At 42.6% G+C, this 18,566-nt stretch overlaps 1 protein-coding gene across 2 annotated transcripts in view; it reads right to left on the reverse strand.

Moving 5' to 3' along the window:
- The window catches only part of sgcd (sarcoglycan, delta (dystrophin-associated glycoprotein)), a 295,898-nt gene that overhangs the window by 44,213 nt on the left and 233,119 nt on the right, over positions 1–18,566 (reverse strand). For both annotated transcript variants that reach the window (XM_061898815.1, XM_061898814.1), the window contains exon 7: positions 14,631–14,754. In XM_061898815.1, coding sequence (XP_061754799.1) covers positions 14,631–14,754 — 124 coding nt within the window. The remainder of the gene's footprint in view (positions 1–14,630; positions 14,755–18,566) is intronic.

The raw sequence follows: 18,566 nt of genomic DNA on the forward strand, positions 1-18,566 counted from the left end.
CATTACCTCCACTCAGCATCAAGGGTTGGTATTGGGGGTTAAATCACCAAAAACGAGCCCCGGGCGCGGCCACCGCTGCTGCTCACTGCTCCCCTCACCTCCCCGGGGTGATCAAGTGTGATAGGTCAATTCCAGAGAATAATTTCACCACACCTAGTGTGTGTGTGACAATCATTGGTACTTTAACTTTCTAACTTATTTCTATTAAGCAAGGTGGTGACTATTATTAACAACTGGCAGGTGGCGTAATTGCATTATCATCACAGGTACTGGCCTAAATAAATGGTTTACATTGCCTAAGATTAATCAGAAAGTGGAGAAAGGGAAATATAATCCTGTTTTATTTTTTAAAACACCTCCTCCTCCTCCTCCTCCTCATCATCATTAAACTACCCTGTTGCTGAATCTCCAGTCTTCGCTCTTAATTGCCCTCCAAACAAGTCAGCCAGCTTCTCCCACGCAGCGCTCGCTTGATTTTTATTTTCCTCCACAGGACGTCCACCTCTCAATACTTTCGACTCGCTCGCACATTTACACCCCACCCCGCAGGGGCGACCCGGCGCGCCAAGCGACTTCATTTTGAGAGTCACGTCCGCTTCAATCTCAGGGAGTCATGAGCCATTTTGCCCATTTTACAGCTTTGATTTTTCTCCCCAGTTTGGAACTGAGGAAGCAGACTCCAAGCAGGAGCGCCTCCCGATTTAGCCGCCGTCGCCATTACAATTATCCCCCGCATCAACGCTGTTGGAATTGATTGTAGTTCAGTCGATGCAATCGAGGGAAAATGGAGCGCAGCACTCACTTGCAAATAGTACGAGTCAGCTTTTAGAAAGCAGAGTTTCTTTCCAGCAGCATTACTCTGAATGGACTTATGCTGTCTTTAAGTTGAAGTGGAGGAGTAGCACATTTTATGGTGACACCTAGTGGTCAGTCGAACCTCGGATTCAGGAGGAACAGTGTGGTTTTCATCCTGGTCGTGGAACTGTGGACCGGCTCTATACTCTCGGCAGGGTTCTTGAGGGTGCATGGGAGTTTGCCCAACCAGTCTACATGTGCTTTGTGGACTTGGAGAAGGCATTCGACCGTGTCCCTCAGGAAGTCCTGTGGGGAGTGCTCAGAGAGTATGGGGTATCAGACTGTCTTATTGTGGCGGTCCGCTCCCTGTACGATCAGTGTCAGAGCTTGGTCCGGATTGCCGGCAGTAAGTCGAACACATTTCCAGTGAGGGTTGGACTCCGCCAAGGCTGTCCTTTGTCACCGATTCTGTTCATAACTTTTATGAACAGAATTTCTAGGCGCAGTCTGAAATTGAGGGGTTCTGGTTTGGTGGGCGCAGGATTAGGTCTCTGCTTTTTGCAGATGATGTAGTCCGGATGGCTTCATCTGGCCGGGATCTTCAGTTCTCACTGGATCGGTTCGCAGCTGAGTGTGAAGCGACCGGAATGAGAATCAGCACCTCCAAATCCGAGGCAATGGTTCTCTCCCGGAAAAGGGTGGAGTGCCATCTCCGGGTTGGGGAGGAGACCCTGCCCCAAGTGGAGGAGTTCAAGTACCTAGGAGTCTTGTTCATGAGTGAGGGAAGAGCGGATCGTGAGATCGACAGGCGGATCGGTGCGGCGTCTTCAGTAATGTGGACGTTGTACCGATCCGTTGTGGTGAAGAAGGAGCTGAGCCGGAAGGAAACGCTCTCAATTTAACGGTCGATCTACGTTTCCATCCTCACCTATGGTTATGACCGAAAGGACAATATCACAGGTACAAGCGGCCGAAATGAGTTTCCTCCGCCGGGTGGCGGGGCTCTCCCTTAAAGGTTGGGTGAGAAGCTCTGCCATCCGGGAGGAACTCAAAGTAAAGCCATTGCTCCTCCACATCGAGAGGAGCCAGATGAGGGGGTTCGGGCATCTGGTCAGGATGCCACCCGAACGCCTCCCGAGGGAGGGGTTTAGGGAACGTCCAACCGGTAGGAGGCCACGGGGAAGACCCAGGACACGTTGGGAAGACTATGTCTCCCGGCTGGCCTGGGAGCGCCTCGGGATCCCCCGGGAAGAGCTAGACAAAGTGGCTGGGGAGAGGGAAGTCTGGGCTTCCCTGCTTAGGCTAATGCCCCCGCGACCCGACCTCGGATAAGCGGAAGAAGATGGATGGATGGATGGACCTAGTGGTCACAATAATTCAATAAGGAAAGCTCATGATGCAGAATATTGCGGACACGTTTGTTACTGGATGCTTTCTATTACGCTTCTGCATCGGAGACTTGAGTAATATGCAGCTATAATTATTTGATACTCAGTGCTTTTTTACGCTTGTTACATATGTCCAGCTTGTGTGCTATTTTCTGCTTAGCTGTTGTGTAGCTGCTAGCTCCTAGTAGACCTTTTTACATTTTTTATAAATTACTTGGATAAAAGACAAGAAAAGTGCTTATTGGATGACAGTTAGCTATAAAGTGGCTGTCCAGCTGTGCACAAGTAAACAAAACACTTATATCAGATATTTTACACGCAAGCCGGCACTTGTTATTTTTGCTAATATTATATTGGGACACACCTCCCGAGTATAAATGGGACTAATAAAAAAAAAGGAGGAACAAAGCCGACCCAGCTATTTTTCCTGCTTGTAAAAACAACATTTGATATGAAACAAGGGAAGGACAAAACCCCTTTCACAGTATGACTACAATCATCTGTTCTGTTTGCATGGCACCTAGGACAATGTAGAGACTGCCTGGAAAAACCGTCCGGGGGATCCGAGGCGCCTTTCGCACGGAACTTAAAAAACATACTTTTAAATGCTTATTTCCCCATGTCGCAATTCTATGACTGAATGTGGGGTATAAGAGTGTTTTTCAACCACTGTGCCGCGGTTAGTGTGTCGTGAAATACACACAGTCTGGTGTGCCATGGGAGATTATGTAATTTTGCCTAATTGGGTTGGGGCGGCATAGCTCGGTTGGTAGAGTGACCGTGTCAGCAACTTGAGGGTTGCAGGTTCGATTCCCGCTTGTGCCATCCTAGTTACTGCCGTTGTGTCTTTGGGCAAGACACTTTACCCACCTGCTCCCAGTGCCACCCACACTGGTTTAAATGTAACTTAGATATTGGGTGTCACTATGTAAAGCGCTTTGAGTCACTTGAGAAAAGCGCTATATAAATATAATAATTCACACTTCACTTAAAAATATTTTTTGCACACAAGAAATTATAATCTGTAAATAATGTGCCATTGTTGAGTGTCTGTACTGTCAAGAGTACAATACAAGCACTCAGTAGGTGGCAGCAGATAGATTATTGCTTTGTAGATGTCGAGAACACGTCTTGTCGTGATCACAATATGCAGACGACAGCGGGAGGCAGTGTGCGGGTAATAAGGTATCTTATGCTTAAACCAAAAATAAACAAAAGGCGAGGGCCGCTAAGAAAAGGCATTACAGCTTAGGCTAGGCTTTGCAAAACGAAACTAAAACTGAACTGGCTGCAAAGTAAACAAAAACATAATGCTGGACGACAGCAAAGACTTACAGCGTGCGGAGCAGATACATGACATGACAATCAACAATGTACCCACAAAGAAGGAAAGCGTCCACGCAACTTTAAATAGTCTCAATTGCGAAAACAATCAAAGGAAGACATGAAACTGCTACAAGAAAATACCCCAAAATTGTAAAAAACACCAAAATAGGAGCGCAAGACAAGAACTAAAACATTGCACAGGAAAAGAGCAAAAAAATCCAAATAAGTCACGGCGTGATGTGACAGGTCTGACAGTACACCTACTTTGAGACAAGAGCTATAGAGATGCATGGTTGGTTATGGTTTAAAGCAGACCTCGGCAAATTACGGCCTGGGGGCCACATGCGGCCCGTTAAGATTTTCAATCTGGCCCGCCGGACATACCAAAATATTTTTTTTATATCTTTAAGATGGACAGTGCAGCTGCCATTATGATGTGCAGTGATGTTTTCTAATGACCGTAAGTCTTGAAGTATACAACGTATTTCAATGGTTGGAATCTGCGCTTATTGATGATATACCAGTTACTATTGTAATATAATTAGTTACTGTGGAGAGGCGGAGCCGACGGGCTGACAGCGGGGTAGCGGTCCTACCCAAGATGGCGGCCAGGAGGCGGAGTATGCAGCGGAGCAGAGAGGCGGGGCATGCTTGGAGCGACGCTGCAGCCATCAGAGTCAGGTGCGTAAACCACACACCTGTTCTCAATCCCTGCATCTTCTCCTGCAGTTTAAAAGGGGAGAAGGAGGAGCGATCGTGGCAGGAAGATGAGCCTGAGAGGATGACCGAAAGGCGCGCCGAGACGAGCAGAAAAGGAGTTCACACTGGAAATCGGCGCGACCGACTGGGACACAAGTATGTATATTGAAATAATAAACGAGGGTCAAACCTGCTACAATGAGTCTTGTATCGATGGTCCATGCAACCTGCACGATGACGGCTGGAAAGCTGTCACAGTTACTATGGTCATCTAATTAGTTATTATGGTCACCTAACTAGTTACTATGGTAATGTAAGTCAAAGCAGCTCAGACGAGGCACCAAACAGTGTGGGTGGGGAGCGTTTCCACAGACGCGGAAGGAGATTTTCACAACACAGTTCTAAAGCTTAGTGATGTATCAGATACATCAGATTATGGGTGGGTTTATTTTGTATCCTTTGTGTTCATATTTCACTGTTTGTTGCATTTTTGTTGCTTTTCATTTGATTGTAAAATGGCGATCGAAAGGAGTTGTGACATTTGTATATTGTCATTATTCAGTGTTTTATCATTCATAGAAAAATGTAAAATTCCATCATGTTTTTTAAGGTGGTCTGTCGTAACGTTTTTAGCATTCAATCAGACATTATTGTGAGGTTTTGTATTAGTGTTCCTAAAAATAGATGTACGGACCCCCAGACACATTTCTTTTCCCCTAATGGGGTCCCAAGTCAAAATAATTGCCCAGGCCTGGTTTATGGTCATATCCAACAATTGCGAGAACGACTTTTTATTGTCAGTATCGCCAACTGAGTTTTGTTTTTTAATGATTTCTTCTTGTGGTGTGCGTCCAGATTTTTTCAATGAAAAAAAATGGTTGAAAAACACTGGGGTAGAAGATGACAAGGCGGTGTTTTTGCTTTTGTGGGAAGTACCCAAAGATCACATGACCTTTAAAAGATTGGCCTATTTGGAGGGGCTTTTTTCTGTATGAACAATACCATCAAGAAAGGGAGAGACAAAGCCTGTTTCTCACTGTTGCTAAAACTCAGCATTTTTCAAACTTTTTTTTCCTTAACTTAATGGGGATTAGAGAGTAACTGCACTATATTTTTGAATTTCCCCTATCATTCACAATCCTGTAAGACAAGAACAGACCTTTTTGTTAACGCATTCTAACTAGTAAAAAAAAGTTTGCAAAAGTCATCTAACATCCTTCATCATTGTTTCATATCCACATTGCAAGAATATAGGTAATGTAGTAACAGCAGATGTAATATTAACTTATTTAAATCTTTTTTTTTTTTTTGATCATATTTTGATGATTTTAAGCATATTTCAGTGCATGAATTTCACTAACGCATCACAACGTTCACTTTTCCTTCAACAACAACATCACTAATAAACACTGCAGACTTCATGAGAGACAACTATGGGACAAATATCAATCCATAACCTTATATTTTTAAAAGGTGAATATACGGAGGATGAGCTACATGTTTTCGACGCTGGGTGACACACATCATGTCGCATTCTTGCTAAGTGCTAAACAACAAAGATTTTTATTTTTATTTTTTTCCCTTGGACTCAGTCTGGACCCCCTCCCGGGGGTCCAGCCTTTGACTGATATTTTATTTTACTCTTCCCCCTTTCCCAATATCACCTTTTTCCCACCTTTTTTAAGGAGCGCCGTAAAAATGGCTGATCCGTAGGCGGACCCGTCTTGACTCCCCGTAACGTATGTCTGCTCTTAGTGGGACTGTGCCGAAAATGTAATTTTCAGTTCTCATGTGTCTTGTGCATGTTAAAGAATTGACAATAAATAATCTTGAATCTTGAATCTACTATGGAGACAATAAAAACAATCACTTACTGTCCAATGTCTGCTCTCACTGGGATGCCGACTGATGGGATGTTTATACCTTTAGATAAATAATCAATCTTAATCCTCACACAGGTAAAAAAAAAAAAAAAAAAAAATGTGGGAGCAAAAAAGTGTCTTTTTGAGATTTCCGGGTCTAAGTTGAAGGTCAAAGTTGAACAACTTATTGGTGTATCGCAACAACCTTCTACTACACAAGTGAGAGGTATTATTTCTCAACTAGAATTAACTTTTACCAACTCAGCTCGGTATGTCAACATCTGTTGACTATGAGCCGCTACTTTTTTCCTACGCTTGGAACCCTGCAGCTTATAAGACGGTGTGGCTAATTTATGGATTTTTCTTTGCTGACAGTCACGTTGCAAATGCAGACTAATATATGTGTGAATAACACACATTTCCAGTGTATTTGCTTGGTTTTCTTTAAAATATTTGTTTTTACAAATCTGAAAGACAAATATCCATCCATCCATTTACTACCGCTTATTCCCTTCGGGGTCGCTGGAGCCTATCTCAGAAAAGGCGTGCTATTGTTTGTGCTACGGCACCATATTTTGGGTGACTTCGCTCGCTGCAGGTGCTTGCAGTGCTCTTCTGTTTAGAGCTTTGAACCGGAAGTACAACAGCCTTTCTGTTCTTTAGTCATCCATAGCGTTTATACTCGAAAGGATTGTTCATTCATCACTCCAAGCAAGGTTTGTAAGTTTTACAATACAACTAAAACAATCATACTTTCGAAACCGTTCCGATGTGTGACATCTGCAGGAATGCTTTCATGCATATAGTAGTAGGTCTTTGACGATGACTTCTGTTTTGTTTGATCAACCGTTTTACTGCCAAAATACAGGTACTGTTTGGAAACACCTAAGATATGTAAGTAAACATTTACAAAACCTTACTGGGGTTAGTGCATGTGCCTCACAATAATAAGGTCCTGAGTTCAATCCCGGGCTCGGGATCTTTCTGTGTGTAGTTTGCATGTTCTCCCCGTGACTCCGTGGGTTCCCTTCGGGTACTCCGCTTCCTCCCACTTCCAAAGACATGCACCTGGGGATAGGTTGATTGGCAACACTAAATTGGCCCTAGGGTGTGAATGTGAGTGTGAATGTTGTCTGTCTATCTGTGTTGGCCCTGTGATGAGGTGAGCTGAGATAGGCTCCAGCACCCCCCGTGACCCCCAAAGGGACAGGCGGTAGAAAACGGATGGATGGATACTGTATTATTACCTAATTTCACAACGTATGTACTGCATATGTGGCTTATACTCCGGTGCCACCAATAAATGGAAAATATATGTTTCTTCTAGAGCAGACCTGGGGAAATTAAGGCCTGGGGGCCACATGCGGCCCTTTAAGCTTTTCAATCTGGCCCGCCGGACATTCCCCCCAATTTTTTTTTTACATCCTTAAAGCTGGAACGTGCGGCTGCCATTATGATGTGCAGTGATGTTTTCTAATGGCCGTAAGTCTTGGACTATACAAATTATTCCAATGGTTGGAATCTGCACTTTTCCCTGACATACTAGATTTTATGGTAATCTAATTAGTTACTTTGGTAACCTAATTAGTTACTATGGTAATGTTAGTCACAGTAGCTCAGACGAGGTACCAAACAGTGTGGGTGGGGAGCGTTTCCACAGAGTGTTTCCAGAGCCTAGAATGCGGGTGTCAGGGACAAACATGGAAGGATATTTTTACAACAAAGTTCTAAAGCTTAGTGATGTATCAGATATATCAGATAGTAGGTGTTTTTTTTTACCCTTCCCATTTATATTTTGCTGTGTTTGTTGCATTTTTTAAAATTGTAAAATATGTGGATGGAGAGGGGGTGTTACATACCTAAGTTGTCAATATTTAGTGTTTTATCTTTCATAGTTATTATTGTAAATCCCACATTCTTTATTTTCGTAGACATTCTGGGTGTGTCATTCAGTAAAAAAAAGTGAAATTCCATTCCGTTTTTAAGGCGGTCTATCGAGTTCAATCCCGGGCTCGGGAACTTTTTGTGTGGAGTTCGCATGTTCTCCACCAGCGAACCAGAAAGGGACAAAGCGGTAGAAAACAGATGGATGGATGGATGTCATAACGTTTTTAGCATTCAATCAGACATTGTGAGGTTTTGTATTAGGGTTCCTAAAAATAATACCGGCCCCCAGACACATTTTTTTTCTCTAAATTTGGCCCCCGAGTCAAAATAATTGCCCAGGTCTGTTCTAGACTTTAGTGCAGGGGTAGGGAACCTATGGCTCGTGAGCCAGATGTGGCTCTTTTGATGACTGCATCTGGCTCTTGGATAAATCTGAGCTGACATCGCTTGACACGATAAGTAATGAATAATTCCACCTGTTAAAAATAACGTTCAAAATATAAAACATTCTCATGCTTTTTTATGTTCAAGAAGTTGCGTTAATGGTAAGAAGTAATTTATCTATTATTGGTTAGAGTGGGGCTTGCACTCCTGGGGGTTCTTCAGACCACCAAGCACCGACATGAGAGCCTGTTTCAGGGTTACAATATTGTTTTATTTTTCAATAAGTCTCTCAATTGCTTTACTGTAATTGTCTTTTTCTCTTTCGTTCTCGCTCGCGCTCTGGCTCCAGTTTCAACCCCGTCTCTCCTCCTGGCTGCTGCTTATAACAGAGCGACAGGTGATTAGATAACAAGGCCCAGATGGGCCATCTACGCACCTGTCGCTGATTTCGAGGCCGGTCCTGGCACACCCTGCTTCGCTGCAGGCCACGTCCCCTCCACAGTTAGCATCAGAATAACAATGTTATTCCAAAGATTAAGAGACTTATTATACTCTAGAAATGTTGGTCTTACTTAAAAAGGCACGCGTTTAGTTGTGTTCAGTGTTAAAAAAAATATTAAATGGCTCTTACAGAAATACATTTTAAAATATTTGGCTTTCTTGGCTCCCTCAGCCAAAAATGTTCCCGACCCCTGGTTTAGTGGGTACAACTTACATACCAGTGAGCTCTATAGTCCGGAAAATACGGTAGTTCCCTCTCTGTGGGCCGCTAAAAATAGTTCCTCTGCATTAGCGCTTACATTAACAATATTGTTGATACTTGGTGCAATATGCAGCCCGTGTGTAAAGGTAGTTCATAATACTGGGGACTAAATTATTTCACTTTAAAAAATTTAAATATGTACTGTGGAAAAGGAACGGACTGGATAATGCTTGATCAGCTCTGATGGATCAGTTGCAGGACCTCTGTGTGAAAAGTGCTGCTAAAATCATTATTTTGAAAAAAAGATTATCAAGAATATAAATCTATCCACACCCCCCCGACTCGTATTTCCCCTCCGCCCTCTGTCCTCCTTCTGTCTTTTTACGCTGCTTTATTTACATTTTCCCTGCTAGCTTATCCTCGCCTCCCCTCCGCCGCCCATCGGCCGATTCGTTCCACTCATCACATCACTCTTCCTCCTCCTCCTCCCCGCGTTCATCAACGCGCTCGGCTGCGCTGATAAAAGGATTTCCCTATTTGGCTTGCACCAGTCGTGTCATGTCAGATCTGTTCAAATCAGCACAGCGGGATTAAGGCAAGGGAAGAAAGTGTTTAAAAAGTTTCCCGCAAATATTAACAATAATAATAGGAATACAAATAATAAGCTCTGTGAATTGAGGCGAGATGTGGCTGATGAGGATGATCAGGAGGAGGAGGTAACCTTGACATTCACTTTATTTGGTGTAATTAAAAGGGAGGAAACACTTCATTTAAAGACAGGCCAAAATATGGTAACGCTAGCAATGTTAGCATAGCTACACTGAAAAAAAATATGAACGCAGCACTTTTGTTTTTGTTCCCATTTTTCGTGAGTTTTAACTCAAAGATGGAAAACTTTTACTATATCCACAAACTACCTATACCTCTCAAATATTCTTCACAAATCTGTCAAAACCTGTGTTAGTGAGCATTTCTTATTTACCTAGGCAATCCATCCCACTTCACAGATGTGGCATATCAAAATGCTGATCAAACAGCATGATTATTGCACAGGTGTGCCTTTTGGCTGACCACAATAAAAGGCCACTCTGAAATGTGCAGTTTTATCACCCAGCACAATGCCACAGATGTGGAAAGTTTTGAGGGAGTGTGCAGTTGGCATGCTGACTGCAGAAATGACAGGAATAGGTATTTTGTGTGTATATAGTACAAGTTTTAGATGTTTTTGAGTTCAACTCATTAAAAATGGGAGTAAAAACAAAAGTGTTGTGTTTATTTTTTTGTTCAGAATATGTGAGCTAAGTGTTAAAATTAGGCAGAGAGGCTATCGAGCAGCAGAGCTGGGCGCGACTTGTCAGGGCTGGAACACATTAAATTATATTTACATTAATCATATTTACATTGTTTCAAATTGAGAAATTTGCTTCATTATACAAACTTTTGGATTTACAAACTCTGTTCCAAGAACCCATTAGTTTGTAAATTGAGGTTCCACTGTAAACAAACTTACAATTAAAGCTCTTATTTCGGTAGCTGACTGACACTGCCTTCATTTTAAGATGTGTAGTGAAGCCTTTTTTTAAAAATTTTTTTAACTCATTTATTGTTCAACAAAACTGTCCTCCTTGAAAGATCCTTGCATGGCAGCTCCCTCCATCAGTGTGTGAATGTGTGTGTGAATGGGTAAATGTGGAAGTAGTGTCAAAGCGCTTTGAGTACCTTGAAGGTAGAAAAGCGCTATACAAGTACAACCCATTTAATGTGTACACGGGGTGGACTCATCATCATGCTTGGGGCAAAAGTGGCATCGTATCCATGAAGAAGGAGGTTTTTTTCTTTATAAAGTCATGAAAAAGTATTTTTTTCCCCCCCAAGATTTCATTATAAAGAAATATTTTCCCCCTAAACGAGTTATCTAATATTCAACAGTTACTTAATGCAGTGGTTCTCAAATGGGGGTATGCGTACCACTAGGGGTACTTGAAGGTATGCCAAGGGGTACGTGAGATTTATAAAAAATAAAAATGTTTTAAATGTATTTTTTTACTTTTTTATTTTAGACACGTTCCATGCTCTAGGCTAATTCTCTGACTGGCCTAAATGTTGTGATTATGGTGTTGACTGAGAGCAGGCCATAATTAGCCCTCATTTACCACATGGTCATTTATTGACACGCATACCGACATAACACAGCAGCAACAGAATTAAAGTGGTGATAAAATTATGCAGCAAACTGCTCATCATCGCTTATGAGTTCACTTTGCATAACAGTGCATGAGATTCAGACCAGCAACCTTCTAAAACGCACAGGTAGCTAGAGCTGCTGGATTCTGACAGACCATCCATCCATCCATTTTCTACCGCTTTTTCCCTTTCGGGGTCGCGGGGGGCGCTGGCGCCTATCTCAGCTACAATCGGGCGGAAGGCAGGGTACACCCTGGACAAGTCGCCACCTCATCGCAGGGCCAACACAGATAGACAGACAACATTCACACTCACATTCACACACTAGGGCCATTTTAATACATACTTCCACCTCGATTTAATACAAAAACGCAGCAGGGAGGTTGCCTACAGCCACATATGATGCTTTTAGACCTAGTGTGTTGGTTCATTAAAAAAATGCAACCAGTGATGTAATCCTATGCAAAACAAGTAATGGACAGATTTTGATGAGATTTTAAAAACATTTAGTTTTTACTATTCACATACACTATGAGCTTGTCAAAATACTTATTGTTGACATTCGTCCTGTCACCATACAGCAGGGGTAGGGAACCTATGGCTCTAGAGCCAGATGTGGCTCTTTTGATGACTACATATGGCTCTCAGATAATTATATTTATATAGCGCTTTTCTCTAGTGACTCAAAGCGCTTTACAAAGTGACACCCGATATCTAAGTTACATTTAAACCAGTGTGGGTGGCACTGGGGGCAGGTGTATAAAGTGTCTTGCCCAAGGACACAATGCCAGTGACTAGGATGGCCTAGTCACTGCCCTAGCAACCCTCAGGTTGCTAGCACGGTCACTTTCCTAATATCAGTAGGTAGCAGTCGGTAGCTAATTGCTTTGTAGATGTGGGAAACAGTGGGAGGCAGAGTGCAGGTAAAAAGGTGTCTAATGCTTAAACCAGGGGTAGGGAACCTATGGCTTTAGAGCCAGATGACTGCATCTGGCTATCAGATAAATCTTAGCTGACATTACTTAACACGATAAGTAATGAATAATTCCGCTGGTAATCACAGTTTCAAAAATAACGTTCAAATTATAAACCATTCTCACGCATTTTAATCCAACCATCCGTTTTCTACCGCACCTGTTCAAGATGTCGCATTAATGGTAAGGAGTATTATATTTATTATTGGTTAACTTTTAGGAGAACAATGTTGTTAAAAAGAATAAGAGACTTATTACACTCTACAAATGTTGGTCATACTTAAAAATGCACGAATTTAGTTGTATTCAGTGTTGAAAAATGTTATATGGCTCTTACGGAAATACATTTTGAAACATTTGGCTTTCATGGCTCTCTCAACCAAAAAGGTTCCCGACCCCTGCCATACAGTATAGACCAGGGGTCGGCAACTCAAAATGTTGAAAGAGGCATATTGGACCACAAATACAAAAAATTAATCTGTCTGGAGCCGCAAAAAATTAAAAGCCTTCTATAATTGTTATAATGACGGCAACACATGATGTAAGTGGCTAATTAGCTATATTAACCTACTATCAAAATCAGCAATCTAGCAAATCTTCCTTGACAGAAATGTTAAAATGTAATTTATATCTACACATTTTTACAACATTGGAAAACATTAGTAAAACTTCTCAGAGGGTGAGATGACTATCTTAGAACCTTTGTGCAGTCACGCACAGTACAAAACGGTTGGTGGACAAAATGAGACAAAGAAAGGGTGGCATAAAACAAGTCTTTCTGTGGCAGCGTCGGAGAAAGTTATACATGTAAACAAACTGTTGAGTCACAGTCCACACAACGGTGTGTTCAAGGACCGCTGACATTAGTAGGAAAAAAACAAATACCCTTATCAGTGTTATTAAACAGTGGGCTTTCTAACAATTAGGAAAGTTTGTGTCATGTGTGTCCTCCTACAGAAACCATATTCACACAAAAACTTTTTTTCACCCTATTTTTTTTTCCATTTTCATACATTAAAAAAAAAAGCGCCATGGAGCCACCAGGGCACCGCTATGTAAAACTAATGCTAAAATAACCACAATGTAACAACATTTTTACCCTAATTGCTATTATTATGGTTAGTACGCATGCTCACTTGCCTTGGGCAGCGCATTTTTACGGGTGGCACATTTTTCCAGAACACCAGCACTTATTTGTTATTGTCGATCACACATACGGCGGTGACCATAGGAGACTTTTGACGTGTAAGTTTAAAGGCCTACTGAAAAGAGATTTTCTTATTCAAACGGGGATAGCAGGTCCATTCTATGTGTCATACTTGATCATTTCGCGATATTACCATATTTTTGCTGAAAGGATTTAGTAGGGAACATCGACGATAAAGTTCGCAACTTTTGGTCGCTAACAGAAAAGCCCTGCCTTTACCGGAAGTCGCAGACGATGACGTCACCCGTTGATGGCTCCTCACATCCTCACATTGTTTTTAATGGGAGCCTCCAACAAAAAGAGCTATTTGGACCGAGAACATGACAATTTCCCCATTAATTTGAGTGAGGATGAAAGATTCGTGAATTAGGATATTGATAGTAAAGGAATAGAAAAAAATAAAACATTTTTTTTTTTTTAAAAGCGACGGCTCCGGGCGGCGGCAGTGTGAGCGTTTCAGATGTAATTAGACACATTTACTAGGATAATACTGGAAGATCCCTTATCTGCTTATTGTTTTAATAGTGTTTTAGTGAGATTTTAAAGATTGTAAAGTAAAGACTGTAAAGACATTCCTTGAGGTCGGATGGCTGCGGTGAACACACTGTGTCTTAGAGAGAAGTCGAGGAGCCAAGCCCAAAGCTGCTGCAAAACGACGAATAATCCACGGATGTCTTCGGTAAGATATATATATCACAATTTCCCCATCCAAAAACATGCTTGTTGATGTAGAGAAAACATGTTCGCTTGACCGCTTAGCTCCACAACAAACTCCCGCTGCGTCTCAGTGCTAACGGCAGCTGCAATCCACCGCTTTCCACCAACAGCATTCTTCTTTACAATCTCCATTAATAAATGAACACATTGCAAAAGATTCAGCAACACATATCTCCAAAATACTGTGTAATTATGCGGTTAAAGCAGATGACTTTTAGCTGTGTGTGTGTGCAGCGCTCATATTTCCTAACAGTCCGTAACGTAACGCGTACACATCATCATACCGCGACGTTTTCAACAGGACACTTCGCGGGAAATTTTAAATTGCAATTTAGTAAACTAAAAAGGCCGTATGGCATGTGTTGCAATGTTAATATTTCATCATTGTTGTATAAACTATCAGACTGTGTGGTGGGTAGTAATGGGTTTCAGTAGGCCTTTAAATGTCCAACTTAGTGTTGATTTTGGGGGGTTATAGTGTCACTTAAAAAGGCTTGTACTCGCCTCTCCGTCTTTGGACTCCAGTCGCAGCTCGTTCCTGCAGATGGCTTGGATGTCTCCGGCTTCGGCCAGGATCTGGATGCCTTTGGGGGCCTCCATTAGCAGGGAGCGAGTGGGCGACTCCAGCCTGGAGAACAAACAAACAACAATAAGTCATGTATTTGCAAACAGCAATATTGCAGGATACAAAATACTTTTTTTTTTTACAAGCAAAACACTGTGATGCTGCATGTCTAACAAGCAATTTGTCTTTGTGACATTTGCAGACTGGCACTGACTTGTATCCTTGAGTAATAACAACATTCTCTCCACCCTTTTGTCGGCGCAGCTTTCTTGCAGACTTCTTCTAATTTGTTCCCAGACCGATTAGCAGTCTGTGCAAGTTGCCAAATTAAAACATGAATCTTCTTTGCCTAACCCCGTTGCGCCCTCTGCCGCGCCCCCTTTCGAGTCTCGTTAATTGCCGTCATTAATTCAATACACACTCAACTTGTTTGATTTTCAGTTAAACTACTTCTTCTGACAATTTTCCTTGTATGTCTGAGCGTCTCGCTCTGTGAGTGTTTGCAACAACATTATATATTAGCATTCTCGCTAACCGCGGGGAAAATAACAACAACAAAACGATTCGCGACGAGCAGCGTTGTCATGACAACAGAACCTTGTTTCGAAGTAATAGTCACACTGGTTAGCTTATTTTTGCACACAAATGACATAAGAACGTTAGAATATTACCGGTATTAGTATAGTACCGCAATACTAAAGAATCTGAAAAGTACCGGTCCGCCAAACATCCCGCTCCCCCGTCGTAGTCACGTTGTGTCATTGCTGGTTTATGAGCAGAGGAGCACGTTCGGCAGCGCACAATCACAAAGTACTTACAAGCAGACACAGTGTGTACACAGAAAAGGGAGAATGGACGCATTTTGGCTTAAAAACTAAAGATAAAGGGGAAGTTATAACAGAAACGCCCTCAGGAAAAGGTGCTTTAAGACATGGCTAGCTAGCTAGTGGGTAAAGTCCAGTCGCTGTCGGTTGTGTTTTATCTACTTCTAAATCACTAATCCTCGCCTTTATGGCGACAAATAAAGTAAGTTTTATACAAGTATCATCCCTGCAGGACGAGGAATAGCTAAACATGCTTCACTACGGTTACTTTTAGACCTCCACCCCAGATCACACCTCACTCCACTCCAACCCACTTCTCCAAAGTGGGCTGGCTCAGAGTGGAGGACAGAGTAAAACAACTTGCACCGAGCCTAGTTTATAAAATCCGCTACACCTCCCTGATAGCGAAGTACATGTCAAACTACTTCCTTAACGTAAATGACCGCAACACCAGGGGGAGCTCCACAAATCACGTTAAACCCAGATTCCGATCTAACAAAGGTCTTAACTCATTCTCTTTCTATGCCACATCAATGTGGAATGCACTCCGAACAGGTGTAAAAGTAAGTGCATCTCTATATCCCTTTAAAAACGCTCTAAAACAACACCTCCAGGCAACTTCAACCCTTTACTAATACCCTCCTCCATTCACATCCCATCTCCCCGGATTGTAAATAATCAAATGTACTTCTAATGTATATACTTGTTCTTATGCTATCGGAACTCACTATGTTCTCGGCTGGCTGTACATATCCTACTAAGTAAGACCTACACTGTTTCAAAGTCCATTTCTCTGTTGATGCAATTGTTGATGACTGAAGTACTGATATCAACCAAAGCTCCTCATCCCAAACCCCCGGAATGTAAATAATGTAAATAATTCAATGTATATACTATGATGATTAACCTGTGTGATGACTGTTTTATGCTGATAGTATATATTTGTACCATGAATTGATTAACGTGGACCCCGACTTAAACGAGTTGAAAAACTTATTCGGGTGTTACCATATAGTGGTCAATTGTACGGAATATGTACTGAACTGTGCAATCTACTAATAAAAAAAAGTATCAATCAATCAATCAATACACACCGTAGCTCACAGGCGTCACAATTTAAACAAACACCATTGGTGGATCTACATCTGACATCCACTGTAATGATACCAACTACAGGAGCGTATCCAGTAGATACTACTATGATTACGTCGATATTTTTTGGCATCACAACATCTTCTTTCGTTTTTTTTTTAAATGTATGTCATGTTTATGAACTCAGGAAATATGTCCGTGGACACTTGAGGACTTTGAATATGAGCAATGTATGATCCTGTAACTACTTGGTATCGGATTGATACCCAAATTTCATCCAAAACTAATGTAAAGTATCCCAACAACAGAAGAATAAATGATTGTTACATATTAACATCCTCAGCCTTCCCGGTAAGGTTTATTCAGGTGTACTGGAGAGGAGGCTACGCCGGATAGTCGAACCTCGGATTCAGGAGGAACAGTGTGGTTTTCGTCCTGGTCGTGGAACTGTGGACCGGCTCTATACTCTCGGCAGGGTCCTTGAGGGTTCATGGGAGTTTGCCCAACCAGTCTACATGTGCTTTGTGGACTTGGAGAAGGCATTCGACCGCGTCCCTCGGGAAGTCCTTTGGGGAGTGCTCAGAGAGTATGGGGTATCGGACTGTCTTATTGTGGCGGTCCGCTCCCTGTATGATCAGTGCCAGAGCTTGGTCCGCATTGCCGGCAGTAAGTCCAACACATTTCCAGTGAGGGTTGGACTCCGCCAAGGCTGTCCTTTGTCACCGATTCTGTTCATAACTTTTATGGACAGAATTTCTAGGCTCAGTCAAGGTGTTGAGGGGTTCTGGTTTGGTGGCCGCGGGATTAGCTCTCTGCTTTTTGGAGATGATGTGGTCCTGATGGCTTCATCTGACCGGGATCTTCAGCTCTTACTGGATCGGTTCGCAGCCGAGTGTGAAGTGACCGGAATGAGAATCAGCACCTCCAAGTCCGATTCCGTGGTTTTGTGCCCGGAAAAGGGTGGAATGCCATCTCCGGGTTGGGGAGGAGACCCTGCCCCAAGTGGAGGAGTTCAAGTACCTAGGAGTCTTGTTCACGGGTGAGGGAAGAGTGGATCGTGAGATCGACAGGCGGATCGGTGCGCCGTCTTCAGTAATGCGGACGTTGTACCGATCCGTTGTGGTGAAGAAGGAGCTGAGCCGGAAGGCAAAGCTCTCAATTTACCAGTTGATCTACGTTCCCATCCTCACCTATGGTCATGAGCTTTGGGTTATGACCGAAAGGACAAGACCACGGGTAAAAGCGGCCGAAATTAGTCGTGTGGCGGGGCTCTCCCTTAGAGATAGGGTGAGAAGCTCTGCCATCCGGGAGGAACTCAAAGTAAAGCCGCTGCTCCTCCACATCGAGAGGAGCCAGATGAGGTGGTTCGGGCATCTGGTCAGGATGCCACCCGAACGCCTTCCTAGGGAGGTGTTTAGGGCAAGTCCAACCGGTAGGAGTCTACGGGGAAGACCCAGGACACGTTGGCAAGCCTATGTCTCCTGGCTGGCCTGGGAACGCCTCGGGATCCCCCGGGAAGAGCTAGACGAAGTGGCTGGGGAGAGGGAAGTCTGGGCTTCCCTGCTTAGGCTGCTGCACCCGCGACCCGGCCTTGGATAAGCAAAAGAGGATGGATGGATGGATGGACATATTAACAGAAATGTAGTTAGAACATGTTAAAAGAGAAAGTAATCAGATATTAACAGTAAATGAGCAGGTCTATTAATAATTCATTTTCTACTACTTGTCCTTAATAATTTTGACAAAATATTAGTCAGCAGCTAAATTAGGAGCCTTTGTTTGCTTACTTACTACTAAAATACAAGTTGTCTTGTATGTTCAGTATTTTATTTAAGGACAAACTTGCAATAAAAAACATATGTTTAATGTACCCTAAGGTTTTTTTGTTTGAATAAAGACAATAATGCAATTTTTTGTGGTTCCCTTTATTTAGAAAATTATTTAAATAATTTTAGTTCC

The sequence above is a fragment of the Nerophis ophidion genome, linkage group LG04 (assembly GCF_033978795.1).
Source record: "Nerophis ophidion isolate RoL-2023_Sa linkage group LG04, RoL_Noph_v1.0, whole genome shotgun sequence".
NCBI classification, from domain to species: domain Eukaryota; kingdom Metazoa; phylum Chordata; class Actinopteri; order Syngnathiformes; family Syngnathidae; genus Nerophis; species Nerophis ophidion.